The 19,266-nt window shown below is 45.3% G+C and overlaps 1 protein-coding gene across 2 annotated transcripts; it reads left to right on the top strand.

Moving 5' to 3' along the window:
• Positions 1 to 795: 795 nt before the first annotated feature.
• LOC119185734 (catechol O-methyltransferase domain-containing protein 1-like) lies at positions 796 to 14,174 on the top strand. Of its 2 annotated transcripts, XM_075895722.1 has the most exons (5): positions 796 to 1,003; positions 3,441 to 3,767; positions 8,400 to 8,454; positions 11,924 to 12,057; positions 13,969 to 14,174. In XM_075895722.1, exons 1-5 carry the CDS (start codon positions 992 to 994, stop codon positions 14,119 to 14,121), a joined length of 681 nt encoding a protein of 226 aa, XP_075751837.1. In that variant the 5' UTR covers positions 796 to 991; the 3' UTR covers positions 14,122 to 14,174. The 2 variants fall into 2 exon arrangements, with proteins under 2 accessions (XP_075751837.1, XP_075751836.1); XM_075895721.1 differs by lacking the exon at positions 796 to 1,003 and having other exon boundaries at positions 3,286 to 3,767.
• The last annotated feature ends 5,092 nt before the right edge of the window (positions 14,175 to 19,266 follow it).

Here is a 19,266-nt window from a genome sequence, read left to right as displayed (position 1 = left end):
CTTGCTTGTGTCGTGTGTTGTCTGTTGTCGAACCGTTCTTAGCAAGTTGCAGAACCATCGACAAGTGCTGAAACCGAAGATGGTCGGAAGAGACGAGCGAAGTTGGCCAGCAAGTTGTGGCGACAAGCCCATGGAGCTGGGATCCGTCGTCAAAATGGGATGTGTTCCCGGAACAGTCTGGAGCTGTAGTCTCCCCATGGCCCTGGAGGCGAACCTGGAGGGACCTGGCGAACGAGCGCACCTGCCATCCGAGCCCCGTGGAAGCAGCTCGTCTTTCCGGTGCATTGTCTGGCGGCGGGGGTGCTGTTATGCCAGCGAGTCCTCGTCAAACGACCGTGCCTCTGAAAAAGGCAATCTGGGTCAAGGCCAGCCCGCAGTCTGCCTGGCGCGATCACCTCGACGGCGTGAACACGCGCGGCGCTCCTCGGGCCCACGTGCAGTGAGTCAGTTGCGCACGTGACAGCGAGCCGGCGTCCTCGTGTCAGGTGGTCTGACGCATGGCGCGGCGGCCCCCATTGGCGGAATCTGCCCGGACGACCCGCGGCGCTTCTGATTGGACACTTTGGTTGGACCCGGTGCAAATAAAAGAAGCCCTGCGGCGTGTCGCGATCGGCAGTCCTAGAGAGAGGAGTCCCCATGTCGGAGGGCCGACATGTGCGTGAGTCAGCGGTCTTAGGCGAAGGGCTGACCTATGTGTTAGAGAAGAGAGCTCGGCTCTTCGAGTCTCTGCCGGCCCCAGTGCCGAAATTGTAACGCCTCTGTATATATGCTGTACATAAACCTTGTTTAACTCACCGTCGTCTCGTCCGCTCGTCTCCTCAGCTCTGCGCAGAAGCAGTCGCGAGCTGAGAAACATACGCTACCAAACGGCTGGTGACCTTCCCGGCGGAGTTGAAAGCAGTGGCGCCTCCGGGGCCGTGTTGGCGTCGCCGTCTTTCGCAACAGTGGTGGCTTCGGCGGGATCGGTCCGTCGTTCTCAACAACACTGACAATGCTAATAAAGGTAAGCTGTTCATCAGTGGTCGTGTACCCACACAGTGACCACAAGTTCAAAGCGATATATAGGAAAAGTAGGCTTCGTACGTCATCGGTATCAAGCGGACAGCCGGTGTGAGTGCATTGCCGGCACAAGCGAAGGAAACGTCGCGTACAAGTTTACAAAAATAGTAGCTCAGACAAACATATGTCTTTTTATCCATGCGACAATCGTTATCAAAAATCCAGCGTGTAGGCGATCGCGGATACGACTAATCGTGCGGCCAGCGGTACACAGGTTGTGCCTTACCAGCACGATCAAAGAACCGTGCCTGCGAACGGTCTCGTCGCTGTAAGTATGCAGATATCTACATCACTCGGTAAGACACAGCGAACATGGGGCGCTTACCTATTGTTCATTTGTGACTATAAAATAACGACGACGAAAATTCCACGCGAGCCGCATGTTGCGATCGCCGGCGGTCGTTTAGCCCTACTCGTCGTAAGCCTAGCGACGCCGTCGGCAAGCCGACACGGTATGGCATCGGCGGGGCGCCTGCGGCTGCTTCGCCGGCTTTCCCGCACAAGCGCCGCTGCTATGTTTGTGTTTGCGGACTCGTGCGCCAGCACTGAAAACGCTGGTTCGGCCGACATGATCGAATACCAGCTGATAATTCGTATTCTCGGGCTGGAGGCATGTTGAAGATTAGATGGATCCATATTAAAAGATCGATGCGCATCGGTGCTACGAATAAGCCCATGTAAATTTTCGCGTTACGGTGTCAATATTTATTGTTTTCTTAAGCCGAGTAAAAGTCGCCCACTGGCACTAGATGGGAGGTCAAAATACTGTGCTATATATACCCGAGAGTCTGTTCTCTGTATACAGTACAGCGCGGGCAGTCAGTGTTTACGGTGTTTTGCTTTGAAATAATAGTGCGTATGTATGTGTGTGTGTGTGTTGCATGAATAACATACTATGATCTTCAGTGCTGATTAAATTGGAATAAACATAAAATGTACTGCACAAATGCAGTGTCGCCAGTTTTTTTGCCAGATGGTTCAACTGTTAGTCCCACTGGAGCATTCTACTGGGGCCAACATTTAAACCAAGTGGAGTAAGTGCTTGGGGTAACAGTTGAGCCCCTGCAGTTACTCCCGCAGTTAGTCCAAAATTGGTTCAAAATCTGTGGCAGCACATTTAAACCCCTAAAGGACCAATGGCATACCCCACTTTAGTCTTTTTCGGCTTAGAGTGCATGACATTGAAATGCATTGGCCAAGTGGCATGTAATCATGTTGTCACGTAACACGCGTCTTACGATTATCATGTTTGCACCAGTCACATACCTTCGTGATCCATTGACGTCACGTAATACCAAATTTAGCATATGTGACGCTATCGAAATGGCCGCGAGCGCATCATGAGTGTGGCATGTAGTCATGTTGTTACATGACACGCATGTCGTGATTATCATGTTGGAATGTGTCATTTACCTATGTCGTCCGTTCGCGTTGCGTAATACCGAGTTCGGTACCTTTTAAGATAGTGAAACGGCTGCTAGCGCATCATGAGCGTAGCATCTAGTCATGTTACATGACACAGATCTCATGCTTATCATGTTTGCACCAGTATCGTACCTTCGTCATCCATTCACGTACCGTAATAACTAATTTGGTCTATGTGACACTAGCGAAATGGCTGCGAGCGTATCATGAGCGTGGCATGTAGCCATGTTGTTAGATGACACGCTTGTCGTAATTTTCATGTTAGGGTCTGTCGCTTGTGTTCGCAATGCAACCATGTCATACCATACCTGTTTTGCAACATGCGATGTGAACGAAACCACCGCAAGAGCTGCAGAAGCATGAAATGTAAATTATGACATTCATGACATAGCTGTCATAATTTTCATGTTATGACTAGTCAAATATGTTCTTCATACAATCATGTTATGCCATACCAAGTTTGGTATTGATACAATTATCGAAACGGCCAGGACAGCTAAAAGTCATAGGCGTATAGACAGACAGACATACAGACAGACAGACAGACAGACAGACAGACAGACAGACAGACAGACAGACAGACAGATAGATAGATAGATAGATAGATAGATAGATAGATAGATAGATAGATAGATAGATAGATAGATAGATAGATAGATAGATAGATAGATAGATAGATAGATAGATAGATAGATAGATAAATAGATAGATAGATAAATAAATAGATAGATAAATAGATAGATAGATAGATAGATAGATAGATAGATAGATAGATAGATAGATAGATAGATAGATAGATAGATAGATAGATAGATAGATAGATAGATAGATAGATAGATAGATAGATAGATAGATAGATAGATAGATAGATAGATAGATAGATAGATAGATAGATGAGTGGGGAAGGTGACAGCAGCACCAGCACAATGCTTAATCGCTGTCTGTTCCTTGTGCAGTTTTGCGCTGGCCTGGCAGCTCCCTTGGTAGCCACATCTTTGACGGTTTCTGATGTTTCACCGGTTGCTGATCGACAAGCGCAAGTTTCGGCTTGCGTGCGCGCCGACTGCCCTGTCCCTCTCTTGGAGCAAAGCCATGGTTCGTTCGTCAGCATGCCGGCAACCTTCTTCGATGACATCATCCATGACAGCGTACTTCTGAAAACGCCCACCGATGTGACGTCGGTGGTCAAGGATATAAAAGCGCCGCCGCAACTGCATCGCTTCAGTGGGGAAGGTGACAGCAGCACCAGCACAATGTTTAATCGCTGTCTGTTCCTTGTGCAGGTATGTTACCTAAGCAATGTCTATTGCCTTCGTTCTGACGATCGATTTTTGCTGCTGGTACCTTGCCCCCACATTTGCTTATTTATGCTTACTTCATCATATACTGATATTGTACACGGCCTGTGTAGTCTCTTACTAAGCGGCGATGTGGAGTTAAACCCGGGACCTCCGCAAAGGCTAACTCGGGCTAATTTGGCTAACTCAGGCCTTACATCGCGCACAGGCTCTCCTACTCGGACGGATTCTAATAATCCATCAAGTTCTGATGCCGACAATGAATGGTCTGTTTCAGAAATGTTTTCTCAAATTCTATCTGGCCAGAAGAAAATAGAACAAGATGTCGCGGAATTGCGTAACTCTGTCAACTTCTGGTTTGAGGCTATCGAAACGTGCTTAACTGTTCTAGAGAAGACTCCACCTTCTCACAATGCTGCATTCTACGACGAACTTCGTTGCCAAATTGAAAAGCTGTCTTCTACAGTCAACAAGCTTTCTTCTCGAAATGATGATTTAGAAAATCGTTCGCGCAGAAACTACGTTATCATATACGGTCTGGAGGAATCGGAAGATGAAAATAGCGATTCTTTAAAGGGCAGTCTGTCGAAGTTTTTTTCAGACATACTTAAAGTTGAATTTCCGCAGATCGAACGATTCCACAGGATCGGTAGATACTTGGGTAGTAAACCTCGCCCGGTCATTTTTTAAACTTCTTGACTTCCGCGAAAAGATTAAGGTGCTGAAGAATGGCTTTAAGCTGAAGGGTTCCAACATGCGTATAATGGAGGACTTCTCTGAACACATATGGATTATTCGCCAAAAACTATGGGACGCCACTGCATCCTTTAGGAATGACGGTTTCACTGTGCAATTAAGGTACGATCATGCATATATAAATAATGCGCAGTATGACTGGGATTGTATTTCCAACTCATTAGTAAAATCCACCAAACAGTCTTCTAAACGCCCCACTCTTACGAAATGACCGAATCATGATAAGGTGTGTATTCTCAATATAAATGCCAGAAGTCTCACTAATAAATTTCCTAATTTTGTACACTTGCTTGCTACCTATTGTCCTCACAATATTGGCGTCACGGAAACCTGGTTTCATGGCGGCATATATGATTCTGAAATTACTCCACCAGGGTTCAATGTTGTTCGTACTGATCGATTGCATGGCCGAGGTGGCGGCGTTGCCATCTTCTTGAGGTCTGATTTAAGTTTTTCTGTACTAAAGTCACCTGCAGATATTGAAACCGTCTGGTGCAAGATTCATATCGCGAACTCTCCTATAACTGTCGGTGTATTTTATCGTCCTCCAGGTTCATCACTAGATCAGTTCACAGTACTCAGTAGTTTTATACAACAAAAAGGCTTTTCTTCAGGTAACCTAATTTGCATGGGAGACTTTAATGTGCCTGGCATTTCATGGCCATCGCTCTTCACTTTGGGCACCGATTCATTGATTTGTAGAAAGGTGATTAATTTTTCACTAAACTTAGGTCTTAAACAAGTTGTCACTGATGCCACAAGGGACAATTTTATACTGGACTGCGTTTTTCTCAGTGCTTTACTGTATACAAGGGGGTTTACAGCTCAGGTCATTAATGGTATTTCTGATCATAAAGGTGTACAAATCTCTCTTAATTGTGCAGTTTTGAAACGCCGCTATGAATATACACCTTTTCGCGATTATAGCCTGGCTGACGATGTGTCTATAATTGACACCTTAAGCAGCGAGTTTGACATTTTTAAAGAACTTAGCTATACTGGTGATGTCAACAGTTTGGTGTCTTATTTTGAAAACCTTGTTATAGAATGTATTGAAACACATGTACCACTGAAAACTAAAAAGAAAAATACTGAACTTCCATGGATAACGAGAGAAATACTGCATTTAAAGCGTCGACTATCAAGACTAAGGCATGCAAGTCGTAATGTCAATGCCCTGCGTAGAGCTGAATTCAATACAGTGAAGGAGGAAATTGGTAGGAAAATAAATGCCGCTAAAGACTTCTTTTTCTCGTTTACCTTGCCAAATATGGTTAAGAATAATCCCCGAAAATTTTGGAACTCAATCTCGCCAAACGAATGCTCCACTAGTACATTCGTCTTTAATGAAACTCCTACTAGCCAGCCGCAGGTCATTGCCAATGCATTTAACGAATACTTTACGTCTGTCTTTGCTCAGGATGATCACAAAATTTCTTCTTGCACTCCACTTCATGCCTCGCTTGTTTCTATTGATGATGTCTCTGTGTCTACAGAAGGTGTTTTAAATTTGATTTTAAATGTTTGTTCAAAAAAGTCGTCTAGCCCAGACAATGTTAATAATATTTTTCTTCATCGCTATTCTCTACGGACAAGCCAATACCTGTCAGTAATTTTCAACAAATCATTATCAACATCAACTGTTCCATCATCGTGGGAAATTGCACAAGTCCTTCCACTCCACAAATCAGGTAGTAGGCAATCTGTATTAAATTACAGGCCTAATCATTAACCTCTCACTCATGCAAACTACTGGAACATAATGTCTTCAAACACATCATCAATTTTCTCGAAACTAACAATATTCTGTCCAATGCACAACATGGTTTCCGGCGTGGATTTAGTACCATCACTCAGCTGACAGAATTCACTCGTGACATATCTATAGCTCTTGACTTAGGTCTTCAGGTGGACGCATTATTCATAGACTTTTCTAAAGCCTTCGATACTGTCATCCATTCAAAACTTCTATATAAACTCAATCTCTTACTAAAAGACCAATCGCTTGTTCATTGGATTAGAAGTTTCCTTTCAAGTCGTGGCCAATACGTATCATTTAACACCTTCCATTCATCTAAAGCACGTGTATCTTCCGGAGTGCCCCAGGGATTCGTGCTAGGGCCACTACTTTTTCTGTTATATATAAATGACCTACCCGACACAGTTTCCACTAAAATTCGTCTTTACGCTGACGACTGCGTTTTATATCACGTAATAAATTCACCTGATGATCATCATACACTCCATACATCGCTCTTAAACTTTTGCAGGTGGTGCCAAAATTGGCAGATGAGCATTAACTTTCAAAAGACAGCTGCTATGTGTTTCAGTAGACAGAAAACCCCATCTGTGTTTGATTATTCTTTTAATAACTATGTAGTGCAGCGGGTCTCACAATATAAGTACCTTGGTCTCCTTTTCACTACAAACTTATCTTGGTCTAGTCACATCGATACAACATGCAACAAGGCTCTGAAGAAACTTGGATACCTTAACCGCTCACTACGTTTAGCCCCAAGGGAAACAAAACTGCTTACATACAAAACACTCGTACGACCGATCCTTGAGTATGGAGCCACTGTATGGTACCCTTATAAAATTACTGACATAAAACGCGTTGAATCCATCCAGAAAAAAGCTATTCAATTCACTTAAAGACGCTATGATTGTAATTTTTCACCATCATGCCATCTAGCGCAGCTTGGTCTATCATCACTTACTAAAAGACGAGACATCGAGTCTCTGAAAATGTTTCACTCTTTATTTAATTCACCGCAATATTCACCACACAGCAACTACATAACACCTGCCAAACCATCATCCACCAGAAACAGCCACGCACTTAATGTATCTGTGTTTCATTCTCGTACTGATTTCTTCAAATACACCTTTTTTCCTCGATGTATTGAAATATGGAACCTCATACCAGGTCACATTCGGTCTCTGCAGAAAGATGAATTTTTGAAGGCATTAAAGGCGGTGTGCTATAAACCTTTCATTGTTTGTATAACTCTGTTTGTAAAATTTTTGTATTTCTATGATCTGCCAATGTACTTGTGTATTCAGCTGTTTTGTTTTGCACCTTTTTATTATTTCTTGCTGTGTACCCACTCCTGCGATAGCCCCATAACGGGACTGCAGTATATGAAAATAAATAAATAGATAAATAAATAATTCCTTTGTATACGTCGGTATATCAATTATATGGAGGCTCTCGACGGGTTTTTGCCGCCGGTGTTGCCGTCATGCTCAGTGTAAAGCCCAAATGGGCAACATCATGCTACTTATTGTATGGTGTATCCGCGAGTAAAATCTTCCAAGTGGTGGAGACGACCGCGGCTGAAGCAGAGGTGAAACGAGCCGTCTTCGTCACATGGAAAGCACAAGCAATAACATCACCCCACGTGTGAGGCGTGCAGTCGAATAGCTCCTTCGCCCGTCTTTCGTCAGGCGAAAGACCTTAAAGCGAAACCGGGAGAGGTAGGGGGCTGCGTAACTCAGGCAGCAACTGCGAACTTTGACTGTAAGGACATGAGTGCTGGCGCACGCGCTATCTTGATAGACATCAACGAACGGCTTTTGCTACGTGCTGCGCTCTCAACGCTTCGTGTTGAGACTGTACACTGCATGAAAATCGCTTCTGTCGCTGGAGCAACCGTGTACCCTTATACGAGCGTGTACTGTAGTTACACAAGATTTAATCCAAAAGAGTTAGCCTTACGTAGTATAACGTGCAATTTGTTGATACCGCCTTCATTGCTTCTTCCATGCGGCAAAGGTGTAGCCTAACCTTTTTATTTGTATTATTTGCAAGGATCGCAGCCGCAGTAAATTATCGATTCTTATTTTTTTTCGCTTCAGGCTGGCGTGGAGGACAAGATCGAGATGAGGTTTGGCCAAGCTGTTGAGTTTTTAGGTAAGTTTGTGGCGATGTAAACATTTGTCATACGCATTCAAATACAACGGGCTGGGTATCTATTCCAGGACACCTATGGTAGCCTCTGCGACAGCAGGGCCCGGCAGCGCGAGATTCGCTTCTTACGTACCTTACGTTGCGTGAAACTACAAGCTTTGCCTTAAAGGGACCCTGCGACACTTTTTGAGCATGGTCAGAAAACGCTGCCGATCGGTAGTAGAGGATCCCGACAACACGCGAGCCAAATATTATACCGGAGGACGCACCATAGAATTCACAATAAATTATCAGTCAGTTTAAAATTGGTTTCTCTTCTCTCGACAAATCACAGAAAATGCTCAAAAATTACATGTAGCAAGCCCATCTATCAGCCCTCGGCTGATTTGAACGTGGCGCGTTTGCTCGTTACAGATATCACCACGGGAGGCCGTGACTTGTCCACGCTTGCGCGCGCGACCACACTGAGAAAGCCGCGCATTCGAAGAAAAAAAAAAAAGGAGAAAAGTGCTCAAGGTCCCAAGACACGCGTGAAGTTTTTTTGTGTGTGTGTGTGTGTGTGTGTGTGTGTGTGTGGCCCTGCCATTCCTCCCTGTTTAGCTTCCAGCGCTTTCGTCGGGACGAGAGAAGGGAGAATGCAATTGCAGCATGTGAAAGACCTTTGTAACTCTACTCGCACTGGACGGATTCTTAAAATTTTTTCGGTGTTGAAGTCATAAGGCAAGAAGCTCTTCCAGTGAATCGATTTTATGGTTACTTGAAAAAGTGTTTCAGGGCCCCTTTAAGACTGCCTTGTTCAGCCAGAATACCTTTGCACAGGGACGAAGAAAAAAGACACAATAACACCACTCTCGATTCTGGAGTCATAAACTGACCGACATAAGTAGACATCGAGCAATCGATTGATTGATTGAAATAACTTTATTGTGATTGATCGAAAACTATCAAGTACTGAAAAAAGGGGGGTTAACGATCTGTAGCCGTAGCAAGAAAAGTCGAGCTAGTTTGTTCGAATGCATTGTACGCTAAAGTAAAAACACACTAGGATCACGGGCTGTCCAACTCACTCATGAGTCAATTCAAACTCACTGAGACTCGAATTGAGCTGTGAGTCTGAGTTGGAGTGAGTCCGGGGGAGTAATATTATGGTGAGTTTGAGTCCGAGACATTGCGGTTGAAAAAAGGTATAGTAAGTCTGACTCCGAGTGATTCTGGTTGAGTAAAATATTGGGGAGTGTGAGTCCAAGTGAGAAACATATTTCTTCAGTTAGTCTTAAGTGCGCTAGACCTCTGTCGACGGCCTATAGCCCCCGTCTACTCACTTATTCGCATTATATCGGGTTGCGTTTGCGATCAAGTTTCTTCACACATATCTTGACACACAGGCGTTCAGTGCCCCTTAGATGTTTGATTAATTTTGAAAGAGGTGTCCTAGTACCCCCCCCCCCCCCCACACACACACACACTCTCTCTTTCACTGGGCATTCCGCATTCCATCGTTGATCGAAATATCTCGTGTGAGTTGCATATTTCATAGAAATGCCTTTACTAGATTTTCAAACCTAATAACTTATTTTTGAAGCTACAATATCAAAAGACGTTTCGTAGAGCACTGATTATGTCATATACAGTCGTTAAAGAGCCTTTACGCCACGATCGGAAAAAAGTAATTCTAACTCGGTGGACTCACTAGTCGCTGCTGAAGACGATGCGGAAGAGATGGCGGACTTATGTGTGGGTTGTTGAAAAAATGAACGGCAATACAAATTCAAAGCCGTTTTTAAATGCGAAGCATTACTTAGCGAACTTCGACGACTTTAAGCGTATCTATCTATCTATCTATCTATCTATCTATCTATCTATCTATCTATCTATCTATCTATCTATCTATCTATCTATCTATCTATGTAGTGGCCTACCACGTTTAGCTCTCCTGGCTGTCTCGATGATGGTATCGATACCAAACTTGGTATCACGTAACATGACTGCATGAACAACGTATTCGACTAGTCATGTCATGAAAATCACGACATGCATGTTATGAATGTCATAATTTAACTTTCATGGTGCTCCAGCTCTTGTGGTGGCTTCATTCACATGGCATGTTGCAAAACTGGTATCGTATGACATGATTTTATGGCGAACACAAGCGACAGACCCTAACAAGAGAATCATGGTGTGCATGTCATGTAACAACACGACTGCATGCCACGCTCATGTTGAGCTTGCAGCCGTTTTTCTAGCGTCACATATACCAAATTTGGTATAACGGTACGTGAACGGATGTCGAAGGTATGATACTGGTGCAAACATGATAAACATAAAACGCGTGTCATGTAACAACATGACTATATGCCACGCTCATGATGCGCTCGCGGCCGTTTCGCTAGCTTCACATGTACCAAACTCGGTATTCCGCGACGCAAACGTACAACAAAAGTAAATAACACATCCAAACATGATAATCAAGACATGCGTGTCAAGTAACAACATGACTTCATGTCAGACTCATGATGCGCTCGCGGCCGTTTCACTAGCTTCACATATGCCAAATTTTGTATATACGTGACGTGAATGGCTGACCATCTATAGGGTAAAACATGATAATCATGAGATGCATGTCATGGAAGAACATGTCAAGGCGCCATGTTTTCATGTGAGAACATGTCAAGGCGCCAACACATTTTGACGTGACGTGGTGCAGTGCTCGCAAGCGTTCATTTTGTCGCATCACGCCGGCATTTCCACGCCAGGCGCCGGTTTTGCCACATATTCGCAGGCGCGAACTGCGCTGCATTGCTTTGACGCATGTGCGTTCCAGCGTGTCCGGCGTCCCTCAGTCACGAAAAGAGGGAGACGCAGTGTTGTCTGGGTAACGCATCGGTGCGAAACAGCATGTCCAATTTAGCGCCAGGTGCCGCCGGGCCGCGCCGACGGACGCTGGTCGCGTCGGTCAGGCCTGGCGTATACTATAGTGCTCGCGTTTTGTTAGCGTAGCGTCGCTGCGCCCAGCGTGCGCGTCCGTCAACGTTACGTCGGAGTATTTCGGGCCTGTCATGATGCGCTTGCCGCCGTTTCGCTAGCTTCACATATACCAAATTTGGTGGTACGCGACGTCAATGGATGACAAAATATATGACTGGTGCAAACATGATAATCCTGTCACGCGTATCTTGTAAGAACATGGCAACATACCACGCTCACTGCGTGCTCGCGACCGTTTTGCTAGCTCCACATATACCAAATTTGGTGTAACGTGACGTCAATAGATGACGAAGGTAAACCACTCATCTAAACATGATGATCATGACGCGTAAGTCATGTATGGCATCATTTACTTTCCCCTCGTAACGTTGTGCTGATTTTGAAGTGACATATCAACCTTTCTTATTCGTGCTTCGCATATCATTGATTCCCACTGTACGTGGGTTCTGCAAATTGTTTTCTTGATCTTGATTTCGTGACTTCACAGACGCCCTGCTGAGCGAAGGTCAGGCTGGTACGTTCGACTTTGTGTTCATCGAAGCGGACAAGGAGAACTGCGACAAATACTACGAGAGGTCTCTGCAGCTGCACAGGAAAAATGGCCTCATCGCCATCGACAACGTCAGTATGCCAACGTTGTGCAGTGCTAGACAGTAATTTTGCAGAACGCGAACTCGATAACGAGAATAGCATGCCATAGATCAAAATAGGACTAAGTCTTTATGCTATATTCCAACTATAAAAATAGGCGCTCTCATGGCGCCTGGGCTTTCGAACTATTAGGTTTATCGACTAGTGGGGTTATTGAAGTATTTCGGATTGTGCCCCTGGAACAACTCCGGGTCCTGGGAGATGGTTTCGTCCTTTTATTTTCTTATAGTGACAATCTATACGAATAAACGCTCTCCAGCCATGTTTAGTCTATAGTTTTGAAATTAAAGACTGGCCCTACATTTCGAAACCGATTCGGTCTCTTCTTCAGGGTGTGACTGCCCGGCTGTCACAGAAGCTAGCGTCCCGCCGTTCTTGATGCGGCGTTGTTTTCTCCATTTTCACGTAGAAAACAACGCAGCAACAAGCATGGCTGGAAGAACAACGGTGGAGAGGGGGACAACCATTAAGAATAGTCGCTAGCTTCGGAGCCGGCAGGACAGTCACCCCGTGAAAAAGAGACCGAACGGGTCTCGAAACGTAGGATTAGTTTTTAATTTTAATATTAAATCTATAGGCTAAACTTGCTGGAGATTCTGCTTGTTTGTGTATTTTTTTATCTAGTCAGGCAGAGTTCTGTCAAATAGGTTTACGTTTAAAGAGACAATGGGGCAATGTACTCAGAACGCCACTGGATAGTTACAAATTTAGACGAAGTGAAAACATAGAAATTTTAAGTATACATATTGTTTGAAGCTTAACTAGTTGTCATGCACATTCTAGGGGAAAACGAAACTGCAGATACCAACGCGCGCGTGTGTGTGCACTGTTGTTGGGAAGTGTGGAGAGGTAAAAAGTGGTTGTAAGGAGTTCTTCACGAAGAAGTCGGCAAAGCTGGCTAGAGGGTGCTGAGTTGTCTAGAAGCCGACTTCTGGGACGACTACTTTCAAAAGAGAGAGAGATAGTGTGAGAGACTCAAAAATAGAGAGAAAGACGAAAATATGATTCCAGCTTCAATGTACATGTCGTGTCTGTAACCCACATTGCGCTAAGGGCAAGGGGCACCATATTAAAAAAAATCACAGCATATCCACAGAGTGAATGATGATGAGTGGGGCGAAGCGTCTGTCTGTCTGTCTGTCTGTCTGTCTGTCTGTCTGTCTGTCTGTCTGTCTGTCTGTCTGTCTGTCTGTCTGTCTGCCTGCCTGTCTGTCTGCCCGTCCGTCCGTCCGTCCATGCGTCCGTACGAGTCTTGCTAAAGAGTAACGTTATGCAGTAGCATGACACTATTTGGCCTGAAATAAAAGCCGAGTTTATTCTGTATATACAGGAGTGCTAATCTAGGGTGGACTTTTCAAAAAGAGCCGAGATGGCACCTAAACTGCTCATTCGTGAAACAAATAAGCTCGTTTATTTAATATAACAATAATGATATCTGGAATTTTACGTCACGGACCCAAGGCTTGGTTTATATGTGAAGTTTAACGTCCCAAAACCACCATAAGATCATGAGAGACGCCGCTAACCCATGGCTTGGCTATCAAAGACGCCCAGTGGAGAACTCCAGAAGTTTTGGCAATATGGTGTTCTTTAGCGTGCGCACATACCGCACAGCACACGGGCCCTTTGTCCTTTCTTCTCCACCAAAATGAGACTATTGCTGCTGAGATCCAACCCGTGACCCTCGGGTCAGCAGCGGAGCACCTTAACCACTACACCACCGCGGTGGACAACACAGTATAATACGGGATGCTATTTGAAATAGAGTGATTACAGTGCTAGTGGTTTCTGTTTTAGCGTATAGCTGGTCCAGCGTTTCGGTCATCTCGTACTTTCGAAGAACTACGCGCGCTTGACCAGTGGCCATCTGCGTTGTGACAGGTGCTGTGGCGGGGCCTGGTCTACGACCCCAGCGACAAATCAACGGAAGTTGCGGCGCTGCGGGAGTTCAACAAGAAGCTACACGAGGATGAGCGGATAGACGTCTGTCTGCTGCCTCTCAGAGATGGGATCACAATTGCCTGGAAAAGGTGATGGACAGCTCTACAAGATTGTCGTCACCAGTCGTCTTACCGCATGCAATAAAGTGTGATGTCATTTTTGTCTGAAGCGTCTTCAGAACTAGAGCACTGCAGAGACCATCAATAATATTGAGATGAAAGCCTTAGATGATTCATCGAAAGGGAAAATTGACCTTCGGTGGTGTCAACGCGAGTGAAGAGAGCAAATCGTCTCGAGATGACATCACGTATCCCCAGAATTCGTGATGTTATCATGACACGGCATAGTGGCTTGGTAGAGGGTGGGGTGTTCACGGAGGTCATGCGAAACCGGGGTAAAGCAGAAAGTTTGTGATGCCTTCGATCCCGGAGGCAATGTAAAATTACACCAGGTGCAGAAAAAATATTCGGGGGGGGGGGGGAGGGAGGAGGAAGAATATATAAAGAAAGAAAAAAGATGGCTTTTGACTTCCAATCGCCTTAAAATAATGCATAAGGGGCCCCGTGAGTTTTCTTCTGCGCTTGCAAACACGCAAGCTATCTTCGAAAGCAGCAATAACATCGCATAAACTGAATATTCATTATAAGGCTAGACAAAGAATCATGCACGCTAATCCATAAACAAGCTCAATGACGAGGTCAGCCGCTGGAGGGGGAAACCACTGCATCTATTACACCCTCTCTTGTAATACGCGCGTGCACAACGTCCAGTACAATATTTGTTCCGGTAAGGCGTGCGATCGGCACAGTAACACTGCGAGGAATACGCTACTTGCGCTTTAGTTTGAGTAGCGAATCCGACCTGCAGGCTAACAGTGTCCTCGCGGTATTGCACCGGAAGTAATTACAGATCCAAACAAACTGAGCACCCGGGGTCTATGTATACAAAGGTACGCAAGCCTTGTTATTGTGCGTCCGCGCGAACAAAAGGAAAACCGTACCGGCGTGTGCTTGTTTACTTGCCTCCCGGCTGTCACGTGTCAGCGTGGTAATTAAATGAAAATGAAGCGCGGACAAAATGAATCACGCTGCGGTTAATTAGGAAAGCCCCTCAAGCGCACGGGCTCGGACAGGAACGCGGAACTGTGTGGCAATTCTTGGCCAGATGTTGTTACTGCTTCGTGCTCGGCCTGGAAGCCTCTGCTCTGTACTACGTCGCTGGACCAGCGCAGATTGAAGAGTTGGGCATACGCTCTGCACTGTTGTTTCCCTGTGGTAAGATCTCCAGTCCAGTTCATTTGTGTGCCATATTAAGTGACAGCGAACGGCGATGGCAGGCTGCCCGCAGGTTTACAAGACCCGTTCCGTCAGGGCATATTCGTTCGGCCGTGTGTTTAGGTGACTCGTGTTTTGCTATCCTTGTGAAAACACGTTTCGCTCAATACAAAGCAGCATAAAAAAACAACAACACTAGAAGCCTCCCCACTTTCTCATGACCCACGCAGAATGGTGATTCCGGAGTCCCATTTTCGTGTGATCATGTGACTTCCAGTGTAATGAAAGGGACAGCCATCGTGTTTCTCATTACCATGGAAACTGATTTATACTGGACGTTTATATCACCTCTATATCTTTATAATATACTTTACCACAGCGTTAGCAGGTCCAAATTGTGGCTTATTTGTGGCTTAAGACTGGGTTCTGCGTTTGCGCTTGAACGTATTCTCCCTTCTTTTGACCAGAACGCACTTATATCATGTGTACCTTAGGGAACTCCAGATGGTCAAAATTATCTGGATCCTTTCACTACACGCCCTCTCTCATAGCTGCATACTTACGTTACCCGGACAATTTTATGCAGAGCATTTTACCCACACAACTTAAACCCAGACCTTTTACACAGACGACCTTACCCAGAGAATGAAATGAACACTCGGACTCATGGAAATAATATACTTGACCTCGTTTTCGCTTCATACTCCGAGCTTATTCACTGAACTACGGGCTTAAAAGGCCTCACTAATCACCGTACAACTTTGTTTATTCTTTCGACTTTCACATCTAAGTGCAAACCACGAAAGAAGCCCGTACACGACTACAACAAAGCCAATGTTTACGAGCTCATTACCGAATCAGAAAGATGTTATAGTATTCCTTTCAAACCTATATTTCCAGAAGTGTAGGACAGAACGTGTTACTGTATAACAGTATAAGACAAATTTCGTAACGCTGATTGATGAATACGTCTCACTTGTGTCTATTCATTGTGATGATGGCTGTGCTTGATATAAAGAAGTCTCACAAAAAGAAAAACAAAACAAAAACGCAACGCTTATTTTGTGGTGCAATATAACATAATGCTCCAGTGAAATGTGACACAAGTAATACGAAAAAAAAAACCAAAGAAAGGTATGATAACGAAGACTACCAAAAAGTCATCTATGACAAACCTAAAACAATTTTGAACGTTATTAACTCAAAACAGTTTATCGAATAACATTTCACTGTCCACCCCTGATGGTCCACAGGTGCCAGCTGAGGAGCGCTATGACCTAGTTATGTGTCACTTTTCCTCAGTCTTTACTGATGACCCGCCCAACAACATCCCTTTAACATTCAAACGGCTTGCCCCAGATTCCGCCAATTATCGTAAATTAGTGCCAACAAATTTTAGTGGTGAAAAATAATACTTAAACATTCCTCAACATGTAAGAAAAACTTCTCAGCTTGTTATACGGTCCCCAAGCCAGCTTCGAAATTGGGACGCAGGCCTCCATTTCTCCATTTCCCTCATTGGCTGTTCGCTTCCCCTCGTCCTCGCGACCGATGCGCACCGCCCACTTTTTGCCTCCATCCGAGTTTGGAACGCGTACAATATTGCACTAGTACAGTGCCCCCGGTCTTGACCATATTTCGGCAAAGTTCCACTGCATTTATTGGTAGACGCATTCTGTATATGATATTTTCTCAGTCCCATTATGAAGGTACCGTACATGAAGACTGGAAAGTAAGCGAGGTAACTCCTTGTATAGAAATCAGTTGACCGCTCAGAATCCCATAATTGGTGACACAGTACACTGAGATGCACTTCCCGGAAAATCCTTAAGCACACAATTTATTCGTATTTCGCCCAACCCCTCGATGATAACGGCTTTTTCATGAATAATGAACACGACTTTCAACATGTTCTGCGAAACTAAGCTCTTAGGATTCATTACAGACCTCCATTAAACTTAGATTTCCTGTTTGAAACTGACGATTTTTTTAAAGCCTTCGGTCACGTCACTTATCAAAGACTAATAAATAACTCTGCGGTCCTAACTGGGACCCTTGAACCTCGTGGATCAGATGCTTCATAGCAGATCGGCCCCAGTTTATGACATCACATCATTTCATCACAGCTTTCGTCAAACCCCGTGTTCATCAGGCGTCCATGCCCGGCCCCTTACTCTTTTTAATCTACGTAAACCACCGACAATTAAGAATTTCATCCTTAGTTTCATTATTCGCAAAGGATTATGTCCTGTATCGCCAAATAACCAACACTAACGATCCCAAAATTGTACAAAATGACCTTTCCTTAGTAGAAAACTGGTGTTCGCATTCGATGATGCAGACGAATATTAGCTTCCAAATTTAAAGCCATGCTAGTATCTTGCAAGCAGTTTAACTCGAAATACGCCTACCACTTCAATTAGATAAACGAACTAATTTCTAACACTCCTTCATGAAAGGGTGGCAGATCGAGGTAGTTGGTACTCCGTTATGAGAACCGTAATAGCGCGGAGACAACACAAGGCACAAGAAGGGACGGAGACGAGCGCAAACTTCAATTAAGCTTTACTGGGAAACGAAAGGTATTCATACGCAGGGAGTGGTTGCAGTGACAGCAGAAAGAGTAAAGTCGGACGCGAGTCAATTAAGCATCACCAGAATGAACAGCATGTGTACGAACATGGGAAGAGCAAAAAAAAAGAAAGAAAAAAAAAGACCCTCCCCCCTCTACCCCGACGCGAAAATAATTCGGGTGGCGTCACCGCATGCGTGCGTATACCCGTACCTTCCAAAAACACAATCTCTTTATCACAAAATGTTATGGACGGCTCGATCACGCCGGCGCATCCCTCCCGCTTCATCTGAGCCGCTTCGACAATGATGCGGCTGAGTTCGTGTAGGTAGAAAACTGAAGCGTTATCACACACCGGACGACAACCACGCTTATCGCAGTGAAGAGCCAGAAAGTCATCCTTCTTCCGGACGTTGTTTGCGTGTTGACGAAGTCGGTCGTGGACAATCTACCAGGCCGATGGACGTAGCAGGCAGCACACGACAGGTGAATTCTGTGAACCGCCTCGTGCACACAATCCACGAACCGGTTGCGATGCTTCACCTTTAATCCAAAGTCTCGTCTCGCCACATGGCTGCTCATCTGCGAGAGCGAGGCAAGTTTGTGCATAGCCTTAAAACCAGCCATAACAACAGAGTCAGCAAAGTTTTGAGTTCGGTATAGCTTAGGCAGAGAAGGATTTCTCGTGAAAAGTTTTGTTCAGCCTCAACTGAACGTATACTCCAGAGTGGAGTACGAAAAAAATGGCGTGAACGCCTCGACCGCATCAATAGCGCATCGGATATCCTCTGAAAACGAGAACTTCAGCGTCTCAGGTCGACATGCCTTGCAAGGTGTCCCTCCTGAAGCCGCGACGGGGACGTTCTTAGCTGAGTTCCTCCGCAACACCGTTTGCCTGGGCTTGAAGTTCGCATTGACAAGAAGTGGTACGCGCCGGAGCATGGTGCATCGTGTCGCATTGATTGATTTGTGAGGTTTAACGTCCCAAAACCACCATATGATTATGAGAGACGCCGTAGTGGAGGGCTCCGGAAATTTCGACCACCTGGGGTTCTTTAACGTGCACCCAAATCTGAGCACACGGGCCTACAACATTTCCGCCTCCATCGGAAAAGCAGCCGCCGCAGCCGGGAATCGAACCCGCGACCTGCGGGTCAGCAGCCCAGTACCTTAGATACTAGACCACCGCGGCGGGGCGTGCATCGTATCGCAGTCTGTGCCTCTGTGAACGAGTTCGAGAAGTTCGTACACAGGGGTTCATCATTAAATAGAACATCGTGGTGCGTGGTAGCCGCGCGGCGCCATGGTCGGCCGGGGCTGCAACGAGTTCCGCGCAGGCGCAGTAGGCACCATGCACTGTGCTTTTCGGCCTCGTGGACGGTTCGCTTCGCG

The sequence above is a fragment of the Rhipicephalus microplus genome, chromosome 5 (genome assembly GCF_043290135.1).
Source record: "Rhipicephalus microplus isolate Deutch F79 chromosome 5, USDA_Rmic, whole genome shotgun sequence".
Classification (NCBI taxonomy): Eukaryota; Metazoa; Arthropoda; class Arachnida; order Ixodida; family Ixodidae; genus Rhipicephalus; species Rhipicephalus microplus.
The sequence above is the reverse complement of the archived record's forward strand: the minus strand, read 5'-3'. Positions and strand labels throughout refer to the sequence as shown.